Source organism: Aedes aegypti, chromosome 2 (assembly GCF_002204515.2).
Source record: "Aedes aegypti strain LVP_AGWG chromosome 2, AaegL5.0 Primary Assembly, whole genome shotgun sequence".
Classification (NCBI taxonomy): Eukaryota; Metazoa; Arthropoda; class Insecta; order Diptera; family Culicidae; genus Aedes; species Aedes aegypti.
Genome location: NC_035108.1, coordinates 97,431,663 through 97,454,782, shown reverse-complemented (window position 1 = coordinate 97,454,782; position 23,120 = coordinate 97,431,663). Strand labels below are relative to the sequence as shown.

General features: G+C 40.8%; 2 protein-coding genes across 3 annotated transcripts in view; one reads left to right on the top strand and one right to left on the bottom strand.

Annotated features, from left to right (window-relative positions):
• Positions 1-7,521, bottom strand: part of LOC5571596 (arginine kinase) — a 166,945-nt gene extending 159,424 nt beyond the window's left edge. Inside the window, exon 1 of one of the 2 annotated variants that reach the window (XM_021841640.1) lies at positions 7,245-7,521. The gene's annotated coding sequence lies outside the window, so the exon portion shown is untranslated. The remainder of the gene's footprint in view (positions 1-7,244) is intronic. The other variant, XM_021841644.1, reaches the window with a different exon arrangement.
• A 13,088-nt stretch (positions 7,522-20,609) lies between these two features.
• LOC5571597 (neurotrypsin) overlaps positions 20,610-23,120 on the top strand; it is a 44,126-nt gene continuing 41,615 nt past the window's right edge. The window contains exon 1 of the mRNA XM_001653671.3: positions 20,610-20,860. Coding sequence (XP_001653721.2) covers positions 20,795-20,860 — 66 coding nt within the window. The 5' untranslated portion in view covers positions 20,610-20,794. The remainder of the gene's footprint in view (positions 20,861-23,120) is intronic.

Sequence of the window (23,120 nt, the reverse complement as noted above, 5' to 3'; positions counted from 1 at the left end):
TGTATATCGTGTGGCAGGTACGAAAATACTCTATGCCCTGGGAATCGAGAAAATTTCCATTACGAAAAGATCCTCGACCAGCGGGATTCGAACCCACGACCCTCGGCATGGTCATACTGAATAGCTGCGCGTTTACCGCTACGGCTATCTGGATCCCTGTGACATGTTCTGCCACCTTAGATTTGAAATCGTATGTCATCCCCTTGTCTATCGTCTTCTGATCTTTTCCTATTTCCGCTAAGTGTTCCTTGAATCTAACCTCGAGAGACCGCCTTGTTTGACCAACGTAGACCTTGCTGCAGTGAAACCAACTGATTCTGTAGACACCAACCTTGTTGACACCAGTGTGTTTACCGGATCCTTGGTAGAGCCTAACGAAGTCTTAAGATGGTTGTTTCTGGTGGAAAACACCAAATCGAGCATGAGCATGATTGACCGCCCGCAGTTGCTACTCCGTTATTGCAAGAACAGCTGTACTTACACAGGGAACCAACGGACACTTCTCGGGATCAATAGCATCCTCAATGTGTAAGTACTGGTGCTCTCATTATTATAATAAACAATCCCGGCGCCGGCTGCGTCCGAATGCAGGTCAATTTGGGAATGGGAGGGAAATGTTGACGTGTTACTTGCTTTACAAGAAAACACTGGGAGTTTGGATATGGGAAAGGATTCGTTTTGGTAAACGATAAATATATAATTCGAAATGAATACGTGAGCGTATACACGAATGACCGACACTGATAGTGCGGTTACTACGCAAGCCGGACACGATACTGATTTCGTTGCTCGCTCGACAGGAAACAACAGGTTCAACGTATCAAACTCTACTGACGCGGTTTTTTTTTTTGTTGTTTTCCTCTGGCGCATTTCGTTTTTTCTTCCGCGCAACGCGAACCGGCCACAATGGATCCGGATTCCATCGCTCGCCCACAAGGAGCATGCAACAGATTCAGCGGATTCAACACTACTGATGCGTTTGTTTTTTTTCACCGGCACACTTCGTTTTTTCTTCCGCGAAACGCAAACCGGACACAATGGATCTGGATTCCGTCGCTCGCCCACAAAGAGCATGCAACAGATTCAACGGATCCAACACTACTCTGCTGGAAAACACCAAATCGATTCCTAAAATTCCTTAGCTTTGAGCAGAGCTGTTTGCTAATGTGTATGTCGTATGGGATGGAAACTCTCTTCATGGGTTCGGTGATAGGGGTTAGTGTCGCCAAAGCACTCTGAATTTGCTGTCTTTTCTTTTTGTCTATGATGGCTTTTATCGTCCTTGCCTTGTATCCGTTTATTCTTGCCGTCTCGTAGGTGTATTCCAGTTCCTTGGTCTTTCCGTCTTCGCTGAGGGGTAGAGTTTGCATCCTGTGGATCATGTGGTGAAATGCTTCCATCTTATGCTGGAACGAATGATTCGATGTGTAGGGGATGACTCGCTGGGTGTTTGTAGGCTTCCTATAGATTTCGAAGTTGTAGGATGAACTTTCTTCCCTGGTGACAAGTAGATCCAACAAAGGTAGTTTTCCATCTCTCTCCTCCTCGTGGGTGAACTTGATATTCTTGTGTTTGTTGTTGATTGTATCCTAAATTCTAGCTAGATCGTTGCGCTTGATAACGCTGAAAATGTCGTCGACGTATATCCACCATTTATCCGGTAATACTCCTTGTTTCTTTAAATTTTCCTCAAAATTCGCCATGAATAGTTCGCACAAAAACGGGGAGAGAGGGTTTCCCATCGGGGCTCCTTTCGTCTGCTAGTAGAATTTTTTTCGAAATTGAAAGTAGTTCACGTCCATGCACAATCTTGCCTTCCTCATGTATGTCCTGACCTTTCCTTGCCATGCTGCATCCGTCTTTTGGGGTAATAATTAGTCCTCGAGAAGATTTAGGGAATCCTTTACTGGAACGCTGGGTCATCCTCGATGTGTCCTGTCTCTAATAGTTTCTGGGAGAACTCATGGGTGTTTTAACTGGCCTAGCGGGAATGGATTCGGCAACATCTGGAATTCCTTGACTAACCATTTCGCCAGTTTATGAGTGGGGGATCCATCGGCCGAAATGATTTCTCGCATTTCTTTTCCCGGCTTGTGAATCTTCGGAAGTTCTTTAATCCATGGAAGAATGGGGTTTGACTCTTTCAAACGAGCTTCGCCAATGATCGCCTTGCAGTCCTTCAGGGTTTTGTCCGTAAGCTTGATGAGTCCGGGTAGTGGATCCACTCTCTAATGTCGGTAGAGGCCTTCGTTTATTTTTTACCCCATTTGTTCGTCGTAATCCGTCTTGTCCATGATGACGACCGCGTTGCCTTTATTCGCCTTGATGTAGAACACTGGTTTATCCTTAAGTTCTTTCACGATCCTCGTCTCGTCCTTGTCTGCCCTGCTGCGTTGTCCCGTTGTAATGGCCTTTGCTACGATGTTCCTTGTTGTGTTTTGGTCTTTTATTGGTACGGTTTGGGTCATCGCTGTTTCCATGTCTACGATGATTTTCTCCACGTCAGGCTTCGTAGTCACCATATATCCTAACCCCTTGTTGAGGTGTGTCAATTGGTCTACTGTGAACTGCTGCGTCGAACGGTTAACTACGAAATTTTCAATGGGTTCTACAATCGGAATAGGAACGCGGTTACCTTCCGTCGTCTTGGATTGCATGGTGACTAGTTTTTTTTCAGTGTAGCCTGTTCTTCCCGTCGGCTTCGCATTCTTCCACTCGTTTAACCTTGGTCAGAAATAATGGGAATCCTTCCGAATATTCATGAGTCGTCAGCTTGTCTAGTTTCGCCTAGTGGGATTTAATCGATGCCGTGATGTATTCTTTCTCTGCTGATCTCGAAATATGGGGGGGGGGGGGTATTTTAATCCTATGGCTAGCGGGTGTTAGCTTTTCTTTCAGCACCAGAATTCTATTGATTTTTGACCTTTTTAAAAACTGCTGGAATACATTGAGAGCAAACATAAACGATGCAGCAGAGAGCAACGTCAGGTACGTAGTACAGAGTTGAAGTAACGATTGGTAACAACGGAACAGATATTCATGAACGACCAATCCGTAATGCCAGTAATGCCATAAATACCAGGTCACAACGCATAATATTTTTATCCATTTTAAGGCTCAAGAATCCATCATTCAATCATTAGCAATCATCAAAAGATAAAAACCAGTTTTATCGTTCAAATTTGAAGAAATCTTTGTGAAAATATATCATTGCATCACAGATAGCCAGTGCAATGTAATGATAGATTTTTTTTGAGCATTGCTTCAACTTTGAGCAAAAAAACTGGTTTTGAAAATTTGTAAAACGATGATGGTTATTTTCCTCTTAAGGGGGAATATGATAGTATCGATCGCGTCGAGCTATAGATAATCATGACCGAGAATAGCTTTCTCGGAAAACTCACTGTTTGAATTCCGCCGGGGACTACGACTAGATGCGTGCCCGTTGTTCAATATTGCACAACAGAGGTCCGATTTTCAACAGATCCGTTCAATTTGTTTGCTTCGTGAAAGATACAGACATAGCCTGCCAAACATTTGAAAAGGTGACAGACCTGTATTTACACGTACCTGCTATGTGAAGCAGCAAAAGTCGGACTTGGTGAATGCGTCATATACAAAATAAGGTAAATCGAGGCAAGTCGAAACAGCTGGGGTAGGATAAAATTTTAAGGAATCATAGTAAAATAATTTTGAAAAAATAAAATACCGTAAATATAAGTAAACAAATGGATCAAACTTTTATATCATAAATAAATGCTAACATTTATTCCCATCAAGTTGAAAACTTCGCATTTTATTTGTCCCACTCATTTTAATTTGCCCAGGTGTCCTTTACAGTTTCTTACAGTGATAGCCTAAGAAGTTAGGTTACGAAAGACGGGAATACGTTCGAGGTGGTCGATAAGTTCGTCTACCTTGTATCCATGCTGATAGCTGATAGAGGTTGATAATATACGAAGAAGCATCATCAGTGAAAGCCTCAACAAGTTTTCTCTTATTTTCAACTTGTTTATTTTGATAATCGAGTCTAGTACACGACACTGAAGACGGACTTACAGTTGAGGTCGAAATACGCGTATCTGTCAAAGGGTACAAACTCTAGTGGAATTAAATGGTATAGTACTAAATTCGGTTTTTCATCTACTTCTACTTGTTTATTTTGTTCTCAGCTTTCTGATGAAGACCTCCAAATTTTAAAAGAACGTTGCGCTGATGGCGAAAATCCTTATCCTTCCTTCATACGATGCCACTAAGTTTGCTATGCGTTTCAAGGAAAATATTTGACATTTAAGTTAACCAAAACGTTTCAGCTTTATTTTTGACAAATTCGCGAACAACGAAAAACAAATTTTTGATTCCTAGGGATATGGGCTGATGGCGGGCTGGTTTCAGCGAGAAGTAGTCCTCTGGAATGTATTTACAAAACGAGAGATCCTTTAAGAAATCTGCAGAGAAATTTTACAAGAAGTACAAGATAAACACTTTTGTTTTATATTGGGAGCAATATCTACGATAATTCCTGTTGGAATCTATTGAACATTTTTTGCATCACTCCTGGACAATGTTTTATACAATTCTCTGGAATTGTTGATTCTTTTAGAGAAATTGTAAATTGAACTTTACGAATAATCCCGAAGGAAACGCTGGGCAGGCTTCTAGGAGAATCTGTGGAGAAATTGAATGAAAGATCCCTTAAAGATTGAATAACGAGTTTCCTTCAGAAAATATTAACAAGTTCGTGAATCTCTTCAGCTCATGAAGGAATTTGCAAATTAATTTTCCGGAGATTTCATGTAGAACTAATGAATATTCTAGTAAAATTATTTTACTAGGACTTGGAAGAAACCTGAACAATTCGTAACGAAGTTCCCGTAAGTAATCCTGGATAAACGACTTGAAAGGAATTTTCAGCTCTATCCTTCAAAGAAATTTAATAGATTTTTAGAAAATCATATCTGGTAAGATTCATGCCTGAAGAAGCGATAGGAAAAAAAAACATTGTACATATAATCTCCACCTGATCCATGCATGTTTCCTGTGAACAATTCAGGAGAAATTCATGGAATATATTATAGAAGTGAGTGGTTTGAAGTCAGTTATAAAACCATAAAAAACTTGAAGCGTTATTTAGATTTGGTAGTTGCTTGGAGGAATACTCCCATAAGAATGGGTCGGCTTAACTAATGTTTCTTATTTGTCGCACATCAAAACAAGTACCGAAGCTTTATTATAATAGACCTTTATAGACATGCTTTATGGAATGACAAAAATTGCAACACCCTCCACAAAAGGTATCACTATTAGGGCGATTCAACATTTAAAACAGTTGAAAATCCAACATAGTGTACTGTGAAATTTTCAGCTTTCTACATTTTCAGGTCGTGATTCAAAGGTAGGTCAAAGACTATGTAGGTTTATATGGAAATTAATATGGAGAAATTTTGAAAAATGTTCCGAACATGTTGTATAACATAATAAAATGTGATATGATTGTTAGTTTAAAAAAAATTATCATCCCATAGTGAAAACTCATTCTTCAATCCAAAATAAAGAAATTTGCTGAAATGAGAAATTTAATTAATAAGAGATATTCATGAGTTTGTTTGCCATTGTTCAGCTTCATATGGGATTATAGCCCTGCAAACATCTACAAAAATCCCAAACAAAATAAGCTCAAAAGGGATTTGTTTCTTCAGCCACATCCTTTATTAAGGTTTGAGGGATGAGTTTTCACCATGTGATGACAATTTTGTACTTACATTACAGGACTAACGTATTTGGAACAGTTTTTAAAACTTCTCCATAGTAATTTCCATATAAACCTTCATTGTCTATGGACCACCTTTAAATCACCACCGAAAACACTGATTCACAGAACACTATTTTTATGCTAAAGGTGGTAAGTAAAATATGGGAATGGGAGATTTAATTTTCAAACATTTTCAAATTTTGAACCGCCCTAATTACAATCTTCAATGAAAGTTGCCATTTTCGTACTCCGCACAACGAACATCACCATCCGAAACAAAGTCACGTCGAGGCTTGGTATAAGACATACCAAGAAAAGCACCCTCTACAACACAATCGAAAAGCCTCAGCGGCAGCATTCGTCACGGTTGATGCATTACTTCTCTTTGGCATGAGGATTAGTGATTCTAAAACGGGCAGCCGCCGAATTAATTGACCGGCTGTCCCGCCGAAACCGCTACGAACCAACTTCGATTCCAGCAAACAGTCAGATACAGATAAGAAAAGTCTTGGAAGGCTTCACTTTCAGAGGGTGGAAGGTTTTCATCGATCTATTATCTTCCCGAAATGCGAAATGGTTGGATAACGCTGAGAAGAAGAGTGCATGGGCGCAGTTCAGAAGGAGAGGGGGGGGAATACTTGAGATCTCTGTTGAGAAATTTCGGAAGGATCATCAGAGGAATCAGAGAAATCATTGGATAAATAGTTTGAGTAAATTATGCTGCTCAATTCTCAGGAAAAAACATGAAGTAATGATTTGTTCTTTTAAAATGAATACCTTCCCCTTCCCATGAATACTAGAATAGTTTTTAGAAGAGTCTAAAGATTCTGAATGAATTCTTGAAAAATCTCTACACGAATCCCGAAGAAAACTTTGTGAAATTTTGGACAGAATGTATGGAGGTATTCTTCAAGAACTTTTCACAGGTTGCCTGTGGAGTTATTACTGAAAGAAACGTTGAAGGAATTTACCCATGACTTTTCCTCAGAACGATTGCAGGTCTTTATCTAGCCAGGGCAAAACCGATAGATTATAAAAACCACACAAAGAGATTGCAGAAGACGTCAAAAATGACCAATCAAAAAAAATAATTAAGGTCTTTGAGGTCGTTAGCCCAACCCCAATCCCTCCGAATAAAATCCCGACTACGCCTTTGGAAGTGTGTTCCTAGAAGTGGGTTAAATAGACAGAAAAGCGTCTAGGTATTCAAATGGGGTTAAACAGGATGAGTAATACAGATTTCGGGTGTATTATCAGTGGGGCACACTGGTGACCAATATCTATTTTCGATGCACTCCACCACCACGCGCACGTACACCAACGGGTTCGGGGCCTTATGATGTAATCAAGTCTTGCCGGAGAAAATTTCTCTCGTTTTCGGTGTTTTTTTTCGTTTTTCGTCCCATTGAACCTGTATACGCTAGACGTGACTTTGCGGAAAATTTACCCCCACACTTTCCCAACCCGCCTTCCTTAACGCCAGGATACTCACAGGTTTTTCGAGAAAATCTTAAAATCGGTTGTGAACCGGAATTCACTGAACACCACCGGATTTAGTTAGCACAATCACTTCCAAACGCGGAACCGAATTCCTTCTTGAACGATAACTTCTCCGCAGCAGCGCACAACCAACGGTATAGAACTGTTTTGTTTCTCTTAATTCTGTGAATTTCTGCCAAAACTGTAAAACACTCCGTCACCAATTTGTGCGAAACACAACCTCAAGCACTGATGAACACACCACCAACCACAAATTCGCGAATCTCACTGTTGGTCTCTATCCCAGAGACGGCTATGATGATGGTCGCAGTGACGATTAGATATTACTGTGGCAAAACGCTCTCTCTTGCTCTGGAAATCTCATTTATAGAATCGGAGTGAGTCGGTTCTCTGTTGCTCACCGCGGCGCGCGACAATAGATGTTAGATGCACCTTGTACACTGGAACCTCCATTTATGTGAATGAAAATAAGTGAATTCCATTCAAGTAATTTAATTTACGTAATATTACCCAAAAGGATTTTTTATGTGTTTTATGCTTGTAAATCTGAAGTTCTGTGCTCAAAAAAGGTTTTCGATAACCTTCAATAGTCGTTGAACTCAAAACTTGGTAGAACCTAACCATATGAGCCTGTACGGATAGTATCCTAGTTGGCAAGGTTACGTAAAGTCACTTGTTACGCTTGTAGATCTGATGTCATGTACTCCAAGTAGCTCTTGGGTAGACGGGTAATTGAATAAACCCGTCTAGGTATCAACCTTGTTCATAATCCTCCAAAAAATCATTGGTTACGCTTTAGATAGCATCGTAGTTGAACTCAAAACTTGGTAGAACCTAACTATATGAGCCTGTATGATTATTATCCTAGTTTGCAAGATTTAGAAAAGTCACTCGTTACGATTGTAGATCTGATGACCTGTACTCCAAGTAGTTCTTGGGTAGCATTGAACAGTCCTTGAATTCAAATCTTGATATAGTATAATGATATATTCCCATACCTACACGGGTAAAAATGCGGCACTCTAAAACAGGAGAAAGAGTCATGATTTCGGGAGGAAAGTGTGTTTTCATGTTATGAAAATACACCATGACCAAAAGTCATGAAATCATGAAGCATTTTACCGTAACGCCGGCTGTACGTTACGTTTTCAATTTTTAGCGAAGAAAAATGGCAATTAAAATTCTCAAATCATGAAGCATGTATGCTGGAACCATGAATAAAATTCATGGATTTAGTCATCTGTCATTTATGATTCCTATTTTTGATACGAAAAGTGGCAATTTCGGTCATGAAATCATGAAGCAGGATCTGATATCATGAACACAGGTCATGAAAACATAAGCACTTTTCATGTATTCAGATGCTTGTCATTTATGATTCCAATTTTGGTGCTGAAAAGTGGCAACTTGAGTCATGAAATCATGAAGCAGGATCCCTGAATCATGAACTCAGTTCATGAAAACGAAACATTATACGTCAATTCAGATCTCAGTTTATATTTGCCATTGGTAAACAAATAAAACAAAGTTTTACTGCTTTTGTGCCGATAATTTCGTAATAAACCGTGAAAACATTCCACAAAAGTCAACCTAACGAGTGTGACATCTTTAGCAGGAACGCGAACATTCGGTGGTTAGGTTTGTACGCAAAATGTTGTTTCGAGCATCAATTGAATTGGTAAATGGTCCCTGGGCTGGTGGATTGCACGAGTCAGGGAACACTCCTTAACAACTCTGCGGATGTGGAAAGTGGAACTGGATCATCCGGCTGCCAAAGGCCTTTTGTGACCTGCTCTGTTATAGGACGTGGGGTATGCATCACTTCCGAACAGTAAAATCGCCGATGAGCTTGTCAAGCAAAATCTTCGCTCAAAGTGAAACATTGCCCGGTTCTGCAAAGTCACGATTAAGTAAGTACATTGATTGTGTCGTGAAACAATGTTGGAACTCACGAGAATTTCACCAAGAATGTCATCGATATGATGACAAGGTTCCGAAGAATTTAAATTTTTTCAAAACAATTTTTTTTTATAATTCCACTAGAAAAGATCACCGATCGCCACGAGACACGTTGACTAAGGTGAAGAAAGTGATAGTTATATTTGTGTAACGCCCTGAGCATACGAATTCTTGCATAATAGTCACGATTTCATGACTTTTAGTCATGATATCATGAAACATAAAATTTTATGAAATCATGACTTTTTGTTCATGAATCCGGCAACGGATTTTTTTCCGTGTAGTACTCAATGAAGTTGAATGGTTATTGTACACAAAACTTCGCAGTATACCTTCATAAGCTTATTTATAAATAAAATATTGTTCATAAACCTACGATTGATCATTAGTTACGCTTTTAAATCTGAAGTTCTGTACTCATATAGCTGATATAGCTTTAGCAATCTCTGTCAAACATGTTCTAATTGTAGTCCATTAACGTAAATATATATTTCAGTGTACCTTGAACCTCCCAGCCCCAACATGTTAGTCGTCGGCTGCCCCAATCGATGATGGTGGTGATGACAAAGCGGCATGGTATCCAAAGCAAGTACATACTTCTTTGGGCAAGGTGAGTGAGAATGTGAACAACCGAGAGCGAAAGATTGTTGGGTCATTTACTCTCCGGAGCATCCGAAAGCTTTTCGGGGGAATAAGTAGCAGAGAGCAGTTTTTCCAAAACAAAGGAAAGCTTCGTGGGTGATTCTCACCTTCACCACCCATATTCACCATTAGCTCCCACATGGACTCCGGCGCTAAATACAGCGAGCTTTAACAGTTGGCGTAGCTCGTGGAGACGAATGGTGTTTTGTTCAAATACGGAAAGCATATGTATATCATTTATTTTTTTATACTTACTTGGTTCTACATCAATTATCTTGGTAGAACCTCGTCAACAATATTTCACCAATTCACTCGGTTCATGGCCGTCTCTCTCCATCCTCGGCTGCACCTGGTTATTCCACCTAGGTCGCTGCGTCCCAAGCCTTCTTGTTCTGACCGAATTCGTAGCGAAACCCATTTTTGCAGGGTTGTTTTCTGACATTCTTACAACATGCCATGCCCCGCGTATCCTTCCAGCTTTTGCTACCTTCAGGATACTGGGTTGACCATAGAGTTGCGCGAGCTCATGGTTCATCCTTCGCCGCCGTCTTCCTGTACGCCGCCGAAGATCATCCTTACCACTCAGCGTTCGAAAACCCCAAGAGCTTGCGAGTCCTCCTCGAGCATAGTCCACGTCCACGTCCACGTCTTATGAGCGTTTTGTACATCGTGCATTTGGTGCGGGAGTGAATCTTTCTTTACCCCAGTTTCTTCTGGAGCCACGACTTCCACAGATGATGCGCCTTCCCGACTAACATTGTTGTCAGCCTCGAAGATATCCCCCTCTATCGTCTATCGTGACACTGCTTCCTAGTCGGGCCCTGTCGCGCTCAATTCCGCCTTCCAGCATGTACTTTATTTTCGACGCACTCACCATTAGCCCGACTCTTGTTGCTTCGCGTTTAAGGCGGATGAACAAATCTACCACCGTTTCAAATTTTCTCTAAATAATATCCATGTCGTCCGCGAAGCAAACAAATTGTCCGGATCTCGTGAAAATCGTGTCTCGACTGTTAAGTGCGGCTCTCCGTATGACAGATTCATGCGCAATATTGAACAACAGGCACGAAAGTCCATCGCCCTGTCGTAGTCCCAGCCGAGACTCGAACAAACTGGAGTGTTCTCCCGAGGTCTTCACGCAATTTTGCACACCGTCCATCGTTGCTCTAATCAATCTTGTGAGCTTACCGGGAAAGCTGTTCTCGTCCATGATCCATAGCTATATCTACACGGTAAATACTGTCGTATGCCGCCTTGAAATCGGTGAACAAATGGCCCCTACGCAGCCTGGTACTGACGGCATTTTTGGAGGATTTGCCGCACGGAAAAGATTTGGTCCGCTGTCGAGCGACCGTCGATGAAACCTGCTTGATAACTTCCCACGAACTCGTTTGCTATAGGTGATAGACGACGGAAGAGAACCTGGGATAGCACTTTGTAGGCGGCGTTTATGATAGTGATTGTACAATAATTTTCACACTCCAGTTTGTCATCCTTTTTGGAGATAGGGCATATAACGCCTTGCTTCCACTCCTCCGGTAGCTGTTCCGTTTCCCAGATTCTGATTATCAGCCTATGTAGACAAGCGGCCAACCTGTCCGGTCCTATCTTGATGAGTTCGGCTCCGATACCATCCTTACCAGCGGCCTTGTTGTGTTGTGTTGAGGTTCTGATAGAACTTCCGCGTTTCTTGAAAACGGTACAGCAACTCCATCTCTTGGCATTCCTCCTCTTCCAGGCGACCCATTTTGTCCCGGAATAGGCGGGTTTGCTGTTTTCGCTTCAGTCTGTATCGTTCCACGTTTTGCCGCGTTCATGTGCAGCATTGCAGCCTGCGCTGCATTCTTCTCCTCTAAAACCTCCTGGCACTCCTCGTGGTTCGAATCGTTTCTAGAGCTCCGTTCCACATATCCGACAATGCTTTCGACAGCGTCGTTAATGGCTGCTTTATGCTTTAACTGTCCTCCAGCAGTCCTCAAGAGGGGCCCTATCGAGCTCACCCTCATCCTGCTACGCTGCGTCAAGATGCTGCGCGTACGCATAGGCGACTTCCGGTTGTTTCAGTCGCACTAGATTGTACCGAGGCGGGCGTCGGTACCGTACATCGTTGATAACGGAGTTTTAGGCGTTGTTTCACCATCACCAGGTAGTGGTCGGAGTCAATGTTGGCGCCACGATAGGTTCTGACGTCGGTTATGTCTGAGAAGTACCGTCCATCGATCAAAACGTGGTCGATTTGTGATTCCGTCTGCTGTGGAGATCTCTTGATATACCGATACGGGAGGCTGTGCTGAAAGTAAGTGTTTCGAATGGCCATGTTCTTGGAGGTCGTAGGCCGTTCTCGTTCGTCAGCTGGTGGGCGCTGAACTTTCCAATCGTCGGTCTGAACTCCTCCTTCTGGCCAACGTGAGCGTTTAGATCTCCTATGATGATCTTGATGTCGTTGCTTAAACGGTCGTACTGGCGTTCGGTTCGAGCTACGCGTAAGAATCGTCCTTGTCATCATCAGTGCTTCCGGAGTGATGGCTATGCACGTTTAAGATGCTGAAGTTGAAAACCGGCCTTTGATCCTCAACATGCACATTCTTTCGTTGATCGGCCACCACTCGATCACGCGCCTCTGCATATCACCCATCACTGTAAAAACTGTTCACAGCTCACGTGTATTGCCGCAGCTCTGGTAGATGGTATGGTTACCTCTAAACGTTCGCACCATCGAACCTGTCCAGCACACCTCCTGCAGCACTACGATGCCGAATCCACGGTCCTTCAGCACGTCGGCGAGTATGCGTGTTCTCCCGATGAAGTTGAGAGATTTTTAGTTCCACGTACCGAGATTCCAATCACTAGTATCTTTACGTCGCTGTTGTCTTCGCCGATTGTCCCGGTTCGTATTCTCTCGTTGATTGTTCGTTGCTTGATTTTTTACGGCTGGATAGCAGGGCATGACACCAACCCCCTAGATTTCCGGAGGACCATTCCCCCTAAATGTTCGGAGGACCATAGTGCGCAGTTTAGCTTAGAGTCCTTCTCTGGCACTTGGACGATGATCAACCGCCCCTGACATGGGGAACAGACGCTGTTGTGCGCCGCTCCTAACATGGAGTACAGACGCTCAAGGTTTGCAGAAGCAAAAGCAAACCCTACCTTCCCTGTCAGCATACGACCAAAGTTCCCACCGGGGGTTGGTTACCCGATCATCCCCAAGGTTACTCGTACCCCGGCCAGTACCACGAGGAGGTAGGGATAGGAGTTGCTGGGCAAGAGACTAAGGACCACACAATGTGGTTTATTTTATTCCTGTAGGTACGCGAGGTACCAATGGTACGCCATGCCCAGCCATTTACCGTGTTCCTCAAGGGTTACCTCAGATATTTCTGCAGTGATTTGCTCAGGTAGTCCTCTCGAGATTCCTCTAGGAATAATTTCTGAGATTTCCTCCAGGAATTATTCCGAAGATTCCGTGAGAAAATCATCTAGGAATTGTACAAGAAATAATTTCATAAATTCCTATAGCGGTTCCTCCAGAGTTATTTTTTTCAAGAATTCTCCGATGGATTCCTTCAGGAAAATCGCAACATGAATTATTTTAAGGATTTTTCTGGGCAATCCTCCAGGGATTCCCCTTGAAATTCCTCCAAGAATTCCTACAAGGATTTGCCGATGAATTCCTCCAGGGATATCAGCAAAAATAACAGGAATTCCTCCAGAGTTTCCTCGGCGATTTTTTAGACATTCTTCCATTTTTCCAAGAGTTTTTTTCTGAAGAAGTGTTTTTTAGAAAGCCATGGATGAGTTCCTGGACGGATTCCTGGAGCAATCTTTGAAAGAACCTCTAGATAAAAAAAAATTAAAGTAATGCCTGGAGGAATCCCCAATTAAATTCCTGGATAAATTCCAGCAGGATCCTATGGAAGCATTTCCGAGGAAATCCTAACGAAATTCCTGGAACATTAAATATGCAAATATGCGAAGTCTTAGTTTTATCAACGAATTTAAACACTGCGTATACAAAAAAAACATATTGGTTGAATTGATCACCGTGAACTTCTATTTGATATTATATATTGGCTTTTCTCGGTGACAACAGACTGTTGTCACCAAGAAAAGCCAATATATAGTATAAAAAACATTTTTCATTAAAATATACAGTCAATTTTCTATCAGCTTTTCCCTGGAACAATTTTTAGAGGAAACCATGTATACATTTTTCAGGAGAAATTGTTGTAGAAATTCGTGAAGAACAAGCTCGAGAAATGAGTAATCCCTGTAGAGATTTTCCTACACAAATCCCAGGAAGAGTCTCTGGAGAAACTGGAATCTTTGAAGGATTATCGAAGTTTATTACTGAGGGACTCTTGGAGGTAACTCTGGAATCCCTGGAGAATTCTTGGAGGTATCCCAGAATGAATCACTGCAGCAATTTTGCTGTTAGAATCGTAGGGAAATCCCTAGGAGAAAGAAACTACTGTAGAGATTTTCCTGTAGAAATCCTTGAAGGTATTCATGGAGAAATTCCTAGAGGAATCCATGATGACATTTTCAAAAGAAATTATTGTAGAGATTTTCGTAATATCCTTGGAGCAATTCTAAGGATAATTTTTGATAAAATAACTGCAGGAATCAATGGAAGAATCTCTGAAGGAATTTCAAGCGGAACTTTTGGAGAATTTTTGGAGGATAAGTAACGAATCCCTGCAGAAATTGCTGGGGAATCCCTGGAGAACAATGTGGAGAAATCCTTGGAGTAAGTCATGTAGCGATTATCCTGGAGGAATCCCTAGGAGAATTCCTGAAACTCTTGGGGTGTCGCTATAGGAACCTATGAAGTTATTCCTTGTAGAATCCTTAGATGAATTTCTGATGGAATCTCTGGAAGAATTCCTCGAGCGATCCCTGGAGGAAATCTCAAGAATGATTCCCAGAAGAATCTCGAGAGGACTACCTGAGGAAATCACTGGGAGAATTCCTAGATAATATTATTAAGGAATTCGTAAGTTGTTAAACACCTGGAGGATTTTCGTTAGAATCCTTGGAGCGATCCGTGGAAGAATCCCGGATGAAATCCCTGGAGAAATTCTTATGATCATTTATTATTAAATTGCTGCAGGAATTCAAGGGAGAGGAATTCTTGGTAGCATCCCTGGAGAAATCCCGGAAGAAATATGTGGAATAATTCCTGGACGAATCTTGGGAGGACTACTTGGGAGTATCTTTGTAGGTATCCGTGAAGGAATCCTTGGATGAAATTCTGGAAAAATATCTTGAGTAATCTTTGAAGAGAATGTCTTAGTGTAATTTCTGGAGGAATGTCTGGAAAAAAACTTAAAGATATCTCTGCAAGAATCCTTGTAGAGATTTTTCTGGCGAAATCATTAGAAAAGTATCTAAAAGATTTTCTTGTGGAATCTCTGAACGAATGCCATAAGCAATCGCTTAGAAAATCCCTGGAGAAGTCTCCGGAGCGTTTCTGGCAGAATTTTTGAAACAGATCTTGGAGGAACCTTGGAGAAATTCTTGGAAGAGTCCCAGTAAAATTTTTACTAGAGTAATCTACGAAGGAACCACTGGAGAAATTCCTACAAGAACTCCTGGCGAAATCTCCAAAGGTATCCCTGTAGATATTTTCTCGCAGGGATTCTTGGAGGAATCCCTGGTCGAATTCCTGAAGGAGTTACTAAGGTATTCCTGGAGCCCTATCGGAACCGGTCTAAAATGTATCATGGCGAACGAAAGTTCTTCCTGGATGAATCTTTGGCAAAAGCCCTAGAGGAGAAATCGCCGTAGTGATTACGGTGGACATTGTCTTGGAGAATTTTCAGGATAATTCCCTGGATGATTTTTCTTTAAATTTCTGGCGAAATCTCTGAAAGTCCCGGGTGGTATTTCGATAAAAAATTTTTGAAGGCAGCTTTAGAGGTTTTCCTGAAGGAACTCCTGGAACCCCATTTGAACAGGTTCCTAAATTCCTAAATACATTAAAAAACATGAATTATGATTACCCGAATGATTCTGATTATCTGTCAATATTTTATTTTTTTTTCTAATTTGGTCGAAACGGAAATGGCATTGGAGTATGTTCTATCCCGGTTAGGACGTAATGCCAGAAAAAAAGAAGAAAAAAATATGTTTTATTTTTGGGACGGTGTTGAAGTATGCACTTCAACAGAAAAGTAATCGCCTATCTCAATGCATGAGAAATTTCTTGCAAGAAATGCTTAAGAAAAGCATTTTTTGCAATTCCGTTATATATTGGCCTACTTTTCATCAAGAAGATAGACTACATAACGGCCTACTTTTCTTAATCAAAGAAACAGTGCTGAAAAGTGCTACTTTTCAGCACTGTTAACGGTGCTGAAAAGTAGTACTTTTTAGTACTGTTTTGGTATTCCTCAACTAAGTATCAAAGTGTCCGTGAAAACCATTCATCGAATTGCTCTGGTTTGTTCAACGATTGACATTTTATTGTACATCCGTTGGAACGATCCAAATCCGACTCAAGAAACGGTCACCTTTCTGATTCGGAATAGGATCGTTTAGCAAAAGTAGATGAGGCAATAAATTAAGCTATTTTACCCCCAAAAAGTCCGGCGCTTAATGCGTCTAAACCAAAGGTTCCCAAACACGGTTTTCGCGGCGCACCAGGTTCACAAAACCGCTCTATCGCAGTAGCAAATGCATTACTTCTATAGCTTTTTTATGTCAAGGCGTAATTTTGTTAGTTAGTTGGTTATGCTCTGCATTCAACTTTCTCTTGCCAGGTAGCTTTCAAAAAGAGTACAAGACGTTTTTTGAAAACGGTCTCAATTTTGACGTTTCAAAATAAACCGGATAATATGCCCCTCCCATAGAAAAACGTTCCACAGTGTTGTAGATATGGTCCAAGAGAAATTCCTCCACTTGCTAAACATAAAAGAGTCCATTAGAGTCGTCTTCTGGTAAAAGTTTGTGTAATAATTACAATAGTAAAGGAAGTTCATTTTCAACGGAGCTTGCTTATCGGATGCAAAATTTTTCGCCAAAAAGCTGATTTTCGATATTTTTGAAATATTTATTGGTGTTTCATACTTCTCAAAGATCTAGTATGTACTACATCATTTTTTCGTGGATATTTAAGAGATGTAATCATATCTACGTGTGAAAGAAGCCTCAATCCCTTGAAAATCAATTGGAGTATTACCCGGTTGGGGCGCAGTATCCCGATTTATCCGTCATATATGGTGATCTGAAAATGTCCACATGACACCCTATCCGAACCGATTCTGGAATACTCCGGCTATATCTAATTGTTGGTCCTCTGGATGCTCTAATAAATCGGAATAAAAAACCAAGAAATTTGAACCGTCGTACCATACTGCTGTATGAACTGCTAAAAATGGTATGTGTCAGTTTCTTCTGAAACAGGTTCCAGGTGCTCTTGTGCTCATAATGGCCATACTCACAAAAAATGTTTGGAGTTCCACTCTCTATATCATTCATATATAGCTAAAAGAACAAAAATTGGTTCAAAAATGGATGGATTTTTGAGAGCGTTTCAAAGTCATGGGTCATTTTTGACCCTTAAGGTGACGTCGTGTCATCGTATGTAAGATATTTGAAGAATTGCCGGCAACACGGGTAAGTCTCCTTTCTTTGCGTTTGGGGAGGAAGCTATGATCTGTAAAAATAATCGGAGCCGTTCAAAAGATCCGGATCACTCAAAAAACGAGTGATCCATGACTCTTTTTTGGCGAGAGTCGGTTCATTTTGCTGATCATTGCGGTTCAGACAAAAAGTGACCCAGAAGAAGAACGAACTGATTCGTTTCCCCTATTGTTATTCGTTTGTGTCTCGACTTTATTATAACGCTGGACACGTGCCTTGCTTTGCGCGCCGCGGCACACATGCAAACAGTTTGCGAGCTCCGCACTCTCAGGATACATAGCCCCTCAGCATGCCCCACCGACTTGCATAGATCGTTATACGCCTGACATAACCTCGAAACTCCATATACAAAATCTAAACAATTCCAGCAGCGAATGTCAAAGAGTAGGACAGTTAATTGAGCGTGATGGAAGAGGGACAGAGAAGGAGAATATTTCGTGACGTCACCATGCACTCTTCTATACAGGCAGATGAGAGATAGAGAGAAAAAATGCAAACTTGAATGGCAAAGCACATTTTGTTTCTTCTTTGGTTCGGGTAGGGGAAATCGGCCGAGTAAATCGTGAGTTTCTAGGGAAGAATGTACGAAGAATGAGAGAGCGAACGGTACGACGCATGTCGCGCAACACGGAGTGCACCTACCATTTTTTTCCGTTCGTTCGGTTCAGTTCGCTCTTGCTATTCGCGACTACGAAACAAAAAGAGATTTACAAAGCACTCGCACTTATGGAAAACCTCGTAAGGAACTGCCATCGTGTGCGTGAAAAAAAAAGCAAAAAATATATCTCTCCTTGTTTTTCTCACAGAAAACCGAGGAAAACAGCAGCAGCATCGTAGTCCCGAATGCGAGCCGTTGAGCCACTGATCCATTCAAAAGATCCGGTTCACTAAAATAAGTGATTCGGATCGGATCCGTTCACTAAAATGAGCCGTTTTTCCCATCTCTACTATAATCCCTCTAAGGGATGACACACTAGGGCGATTCAAAATTTAAAAATGTTTGAAAATCTATATCTTCCTTTCCATCCTTACCATAAAAATAGTGTTCTATAAAATTTTCAGCTTTTCGGTGGTGATTTAAAGGTGGCCCAAAGACAATGTAGGTTTATATGGAAATTACTACGGACAAACTTTGCTAAAAAAAATCCCTTTTGAACTCATGAATATCTCTTCTCCAATCCGTCAGATTGAATTGCTCTTTTCAGCATTTTTTTATTATGGTATGAAGAATAAGTTTACACTATGGGATGATAAGTTTGTATCTACTTTCCAGTACTAACGGATTTGGAACATTTCTCAAAAGTTCTCCATAGTAATTTCCATATAAACCTACTTTGTCTTTGGGCCACTTTAAATCACCACCGAAAAAGTTGAAAATTTCACAGTCCACTATTTTTATGATAAGGATGGTAACAAAGGTATGGGAGATTGGATTTTCAAATATCATTAAATTTTGAACCGCCCTAATGGTTCACAAATTATGTCAAGCTAGAGAGTGTGACTTTTTCGGTTCCTCTCCTCTTTTGTCAAACTTTTTGTATTAGACCTTCAAAAATTTTGTAAAGCTTGTCACATTATGCCTTCGTCAATTAAATCTAAGAGCCTGTTTTTTTTTATAGATTAGGTGCACCGAGGACTCAGGTACAAGGACGATAGTTGCTAGAAAGTTAAAACCATAAATTTGATCAAGAAAGGATCATTCCAGTTCAGGTATACAAAATAATCTGGGCAACTACAAGCAGTAGCTTTCAGATCAGCAAGTCAATATATCAATCGATTTGTTGATTAAATCATCTTTCAAATTTCAAAAAGTGACGTCATCTTGGAATAGAACCAGTGAACTACCAATAACTAAACCGATTGATCGTTTAATTTGTGATGCTTGGAATTCCCATTCAATTGAAAGATATTTGTGTACAGCAGCGTACGCGCAGTTCAGTTTAAATTGTCGCTTTTCAATTGGCTCGATTAAGTGGCTGGACAGCAAATTTTCTTCAATGGGACAAGGAAATGACGGCGGCGTAGTGAAACCATTTCGCTTCCCGCAAAGCGTGCCACCAACCAGTAGAACCAATTAGCGTTGTAATTGAGTTCCACGAGAGACGAAGAGGCCCACATCGCGAGGTAGTTAACATTCAAAAACTTTTCAATGGGCTCCTTTTTTGAGACGAAACAATTCTACGGTGTTCCCCAGACTGTTTTATCAGGAAATCTGTTAAAAAATCGGGATTCATCAGTCGATTTCAATGGCATGTCTGGATAATATTAAAAATCATAACAGCGAATTTACACAGTGCTTTATTAGCCGTTATAAACAGAGAATATACACCATCAAAGCTTTGTTTGAAGTTATGGTACTCTTTATCTATGGGCGGATTTTCGCAAAAAGATATCAACAAAATTTTGAGCTACGCCCTTTCGAGCCAAAAACATAAATTTTAGGTAGTATTCTCATACCGTCGATGCCATCCGTCTTCTGATGAGTTTTTCATTATGATTCAGATTATTTTGATCGAGTCTTACTCTGACTAGCAGTAAAATTGAATTTAGTTAGCATCGTAATTCGAGGTAGGTTGTGTGTGAAATAGACAAAATTTGAGGGGAGAGCACCTATAGCTTTATAGTGGAAGTCTTGAAAAAAATGGACGTAATATTTGAATCTTCTCCATAACTTTAAAACGGACCCTATTATTTTTTAAAGCCCTAGACACGCAGTTAACTCGACTAGTGAGCACAGCTTGGATGAGGATATTTTTCTGATTATAACGGTCTTGGAACCACCGTGGATTTCGTTCTCTTAAATTTCCGAATCCCAGCAACGTTTAAGTAGCTGATGTCACATAACCGCGGGCTATCCCCAATATTATTACCGCCAGTAAGATTGAAGATGCGTTTACGGGCGGAGAAATCCCCTGTTCTTCCGAGATAGTTAATGCTCTCACAGCATAAATTGATAAGCGGATGGCGGCTATATGATGCTCGGTCGGTCAGTCAGTCAATCAGTCTGAAGGACCACTCTTCTCCTCAGTCCTCACTGATAACGAACAGATGGAAGACGATCACTGAGTGTCTTCCCAGCCACTCACTAACTCGGGTGCCCTCACGAGACGATCCGAGACTCCCGTATCAATCAATGTGTTTTGCGAATCCGACCGGAGTGGACGTTTCGTTTCAGTTTCGCTCGGGAAAGTAGTGAAAATTTAAAGGACCGCGCGCGTTGGGAATCTTTACTCGGTGTTCGGCATTGGGACGTTTACCAAGACACGTGTTCTTCCGAGGACACTCTGGAAAGGAATCATGGCGGTCCAGAAACTGCGGATAATCTGGATACTGGTGGCGATCGCCATCGAACAGACGTGTGGTGTAAGTTCAGTTCGTTGAAATTAGCTCTATCCAGTAGAAGAATAGGAAACCAGTCATGGCTACGAGAGTAGTCGTTATCAGTTTCTGGGGAAAAACAAACACAGGACAAGATCAAGTGATGCGCAGTGAACAGAAGAAAAAAAGTCGTTGGTTGTTGGACGTTTAATATTTGGAGTTTTGATGAATCATGTCAGGTCCAGGGCATTCTGTCAGATAAAACTTTGATGGGATCTATGAGCAAAGTGCACGAAGTAACGTCCATTGTGAAGAAATCATTTTTCAATGGAAAACTCTGGCTTCTCACTAGTGTACAATCGAAGGAAGTGATCTTTGCTATCAGTAGTGTTGTTACGTTCTAGTGATTTGTTTGTAAGCTTCAACACATCATCCCTCTGCACAGACGAACGATCGAACGCATGTTTTACTCTGTGGCACAACAAGTACAACAGATGACCGTATCTCTCATTACTAAGAACATATGAACAACAATTGAACTCGTTATCATTCGAGCGTACAGTTGAAGGCTGGAAAGTGTGTGAAAAATTGACCTACTTCTAACGAGCGATCCTTGCTACACATCGATCCCATCATGACGAGACTAGAATTTCTTTGGAATGCAGTGTAAAGACAAACTATGCCTACCCACGGCATAACCATCGATTATTGAGGATTTTGATTAGTGTCAAAGACGTTTATGAGTTGTTAGAGGATGCAAACAACTTTATCGTTTCACATAAAAACTTGAACAGCACATCCGAAATCTGAAATGTGTTGAAAGTACTGAAAGAGCTTAACAAAATATGGAATGTGCCCATTAATTAATTGCTTGTTTTAACAAGTTTTAAAAATTTAAAATATGTTATGAGTTCTAGAATATTCGCCAGTTTATGTTGATGGAAATTTCTAGAAACTTTTGAAATAGTATTTTATTTTATTTTATTTTATTGATGTATTAACCGACCCTTAGTTTAAAAACTCACACCTTCCATAATACACCGGGGGTTTTGGAGTTTGGGAAGAAGGCAACGCAACATCTTTGACCAGAAGGTTCTTTAAGTTTTGCTTTTACTCTTAACTTCCCCTACACGTATGAATGATGCAAGGTCGAAAGATCATGAATCAGTCATACATATAACGGTAGTGAAGTGTTTTGCCTAAGGATATGTGAAAGGGGGGATTTTGTGTGGTGTTTTGTAAATCGCTCTGTGGAACAAATTTGTTATTAGTTAAATAATAAGTTCATTTGATTTACCTTTCAATTAGTATTCAATGATTACAGAAACTTTATACTTAACAAAGGCGTGGAGTGCAGTAAGCTAGGTGGGCGGATCAAGTACGTATCGATTTGGCGAGCGTGGGGCAGAACCGAGGATAAAGAGATGCGACCGCAAACCGACGTTTTCTCGGCCATTACGCTGCCATGATAAGAGATGCCTTTCCTCTTCGATGAATTATTCCTCGAAGCGAGTTAGATATGAAAACAAGGATAAAGAGAGAAGGAATGTTAGTGATTATTACATGCTTTATGGCAGTATTGGCGTACATTGAAGTCATACAAAATTCGCTCTTTGGATTCCCACGATAACAATCCCTGAAACTAATGATAAACAACAAAAAATTAATCCAACAGAGCGAGAACCTTGATGTTTCAATGTATGACAATCCAGCTTTATTGCATGTGAGAAGTTCTTGGTGATATTCTCACAACGGCCATTCAGAATGGTTCGACGGATGTAGATAAAAGATCATTATGATAAAATTAACGCGACGACATGTTAGTAAACTCAATATGGTTAATTTATTTGCAACTGTTAATTTAAATAGTTAAGCTAAGGGTCGGTTATTGCATATAACTTTATAGATAAGCAGCAGTAAAGCACGAACGCGAATCCATCCCATCTTCAAATGCACAACACTTCATTCTGGAATTTTAGAACGTCCATGTTCACACAAGAAATCCGCCTCGACCGAGTTGGCAGAACGCGCCCATACCCCTTTCTGAACCAAAGGACAGGGAACTAATACCATGATACCTTAATTACAAATACAAAAGCTACTTCTATGTTATTTCCACTACTACGCTCACGATAATTATGTTATGATCGTTAGATAAAAAACGATAGAGGTTACTACTACATAACAGAAATACTACCCAAAGAACGCTATTGTCGCCAGTGTTGGTGTGATAAATGCAAAGTAGTGCAAAAATGCGTAGAGGATTAAATAAGTTATTAATTACAGCATTTTGTTCAACAATATT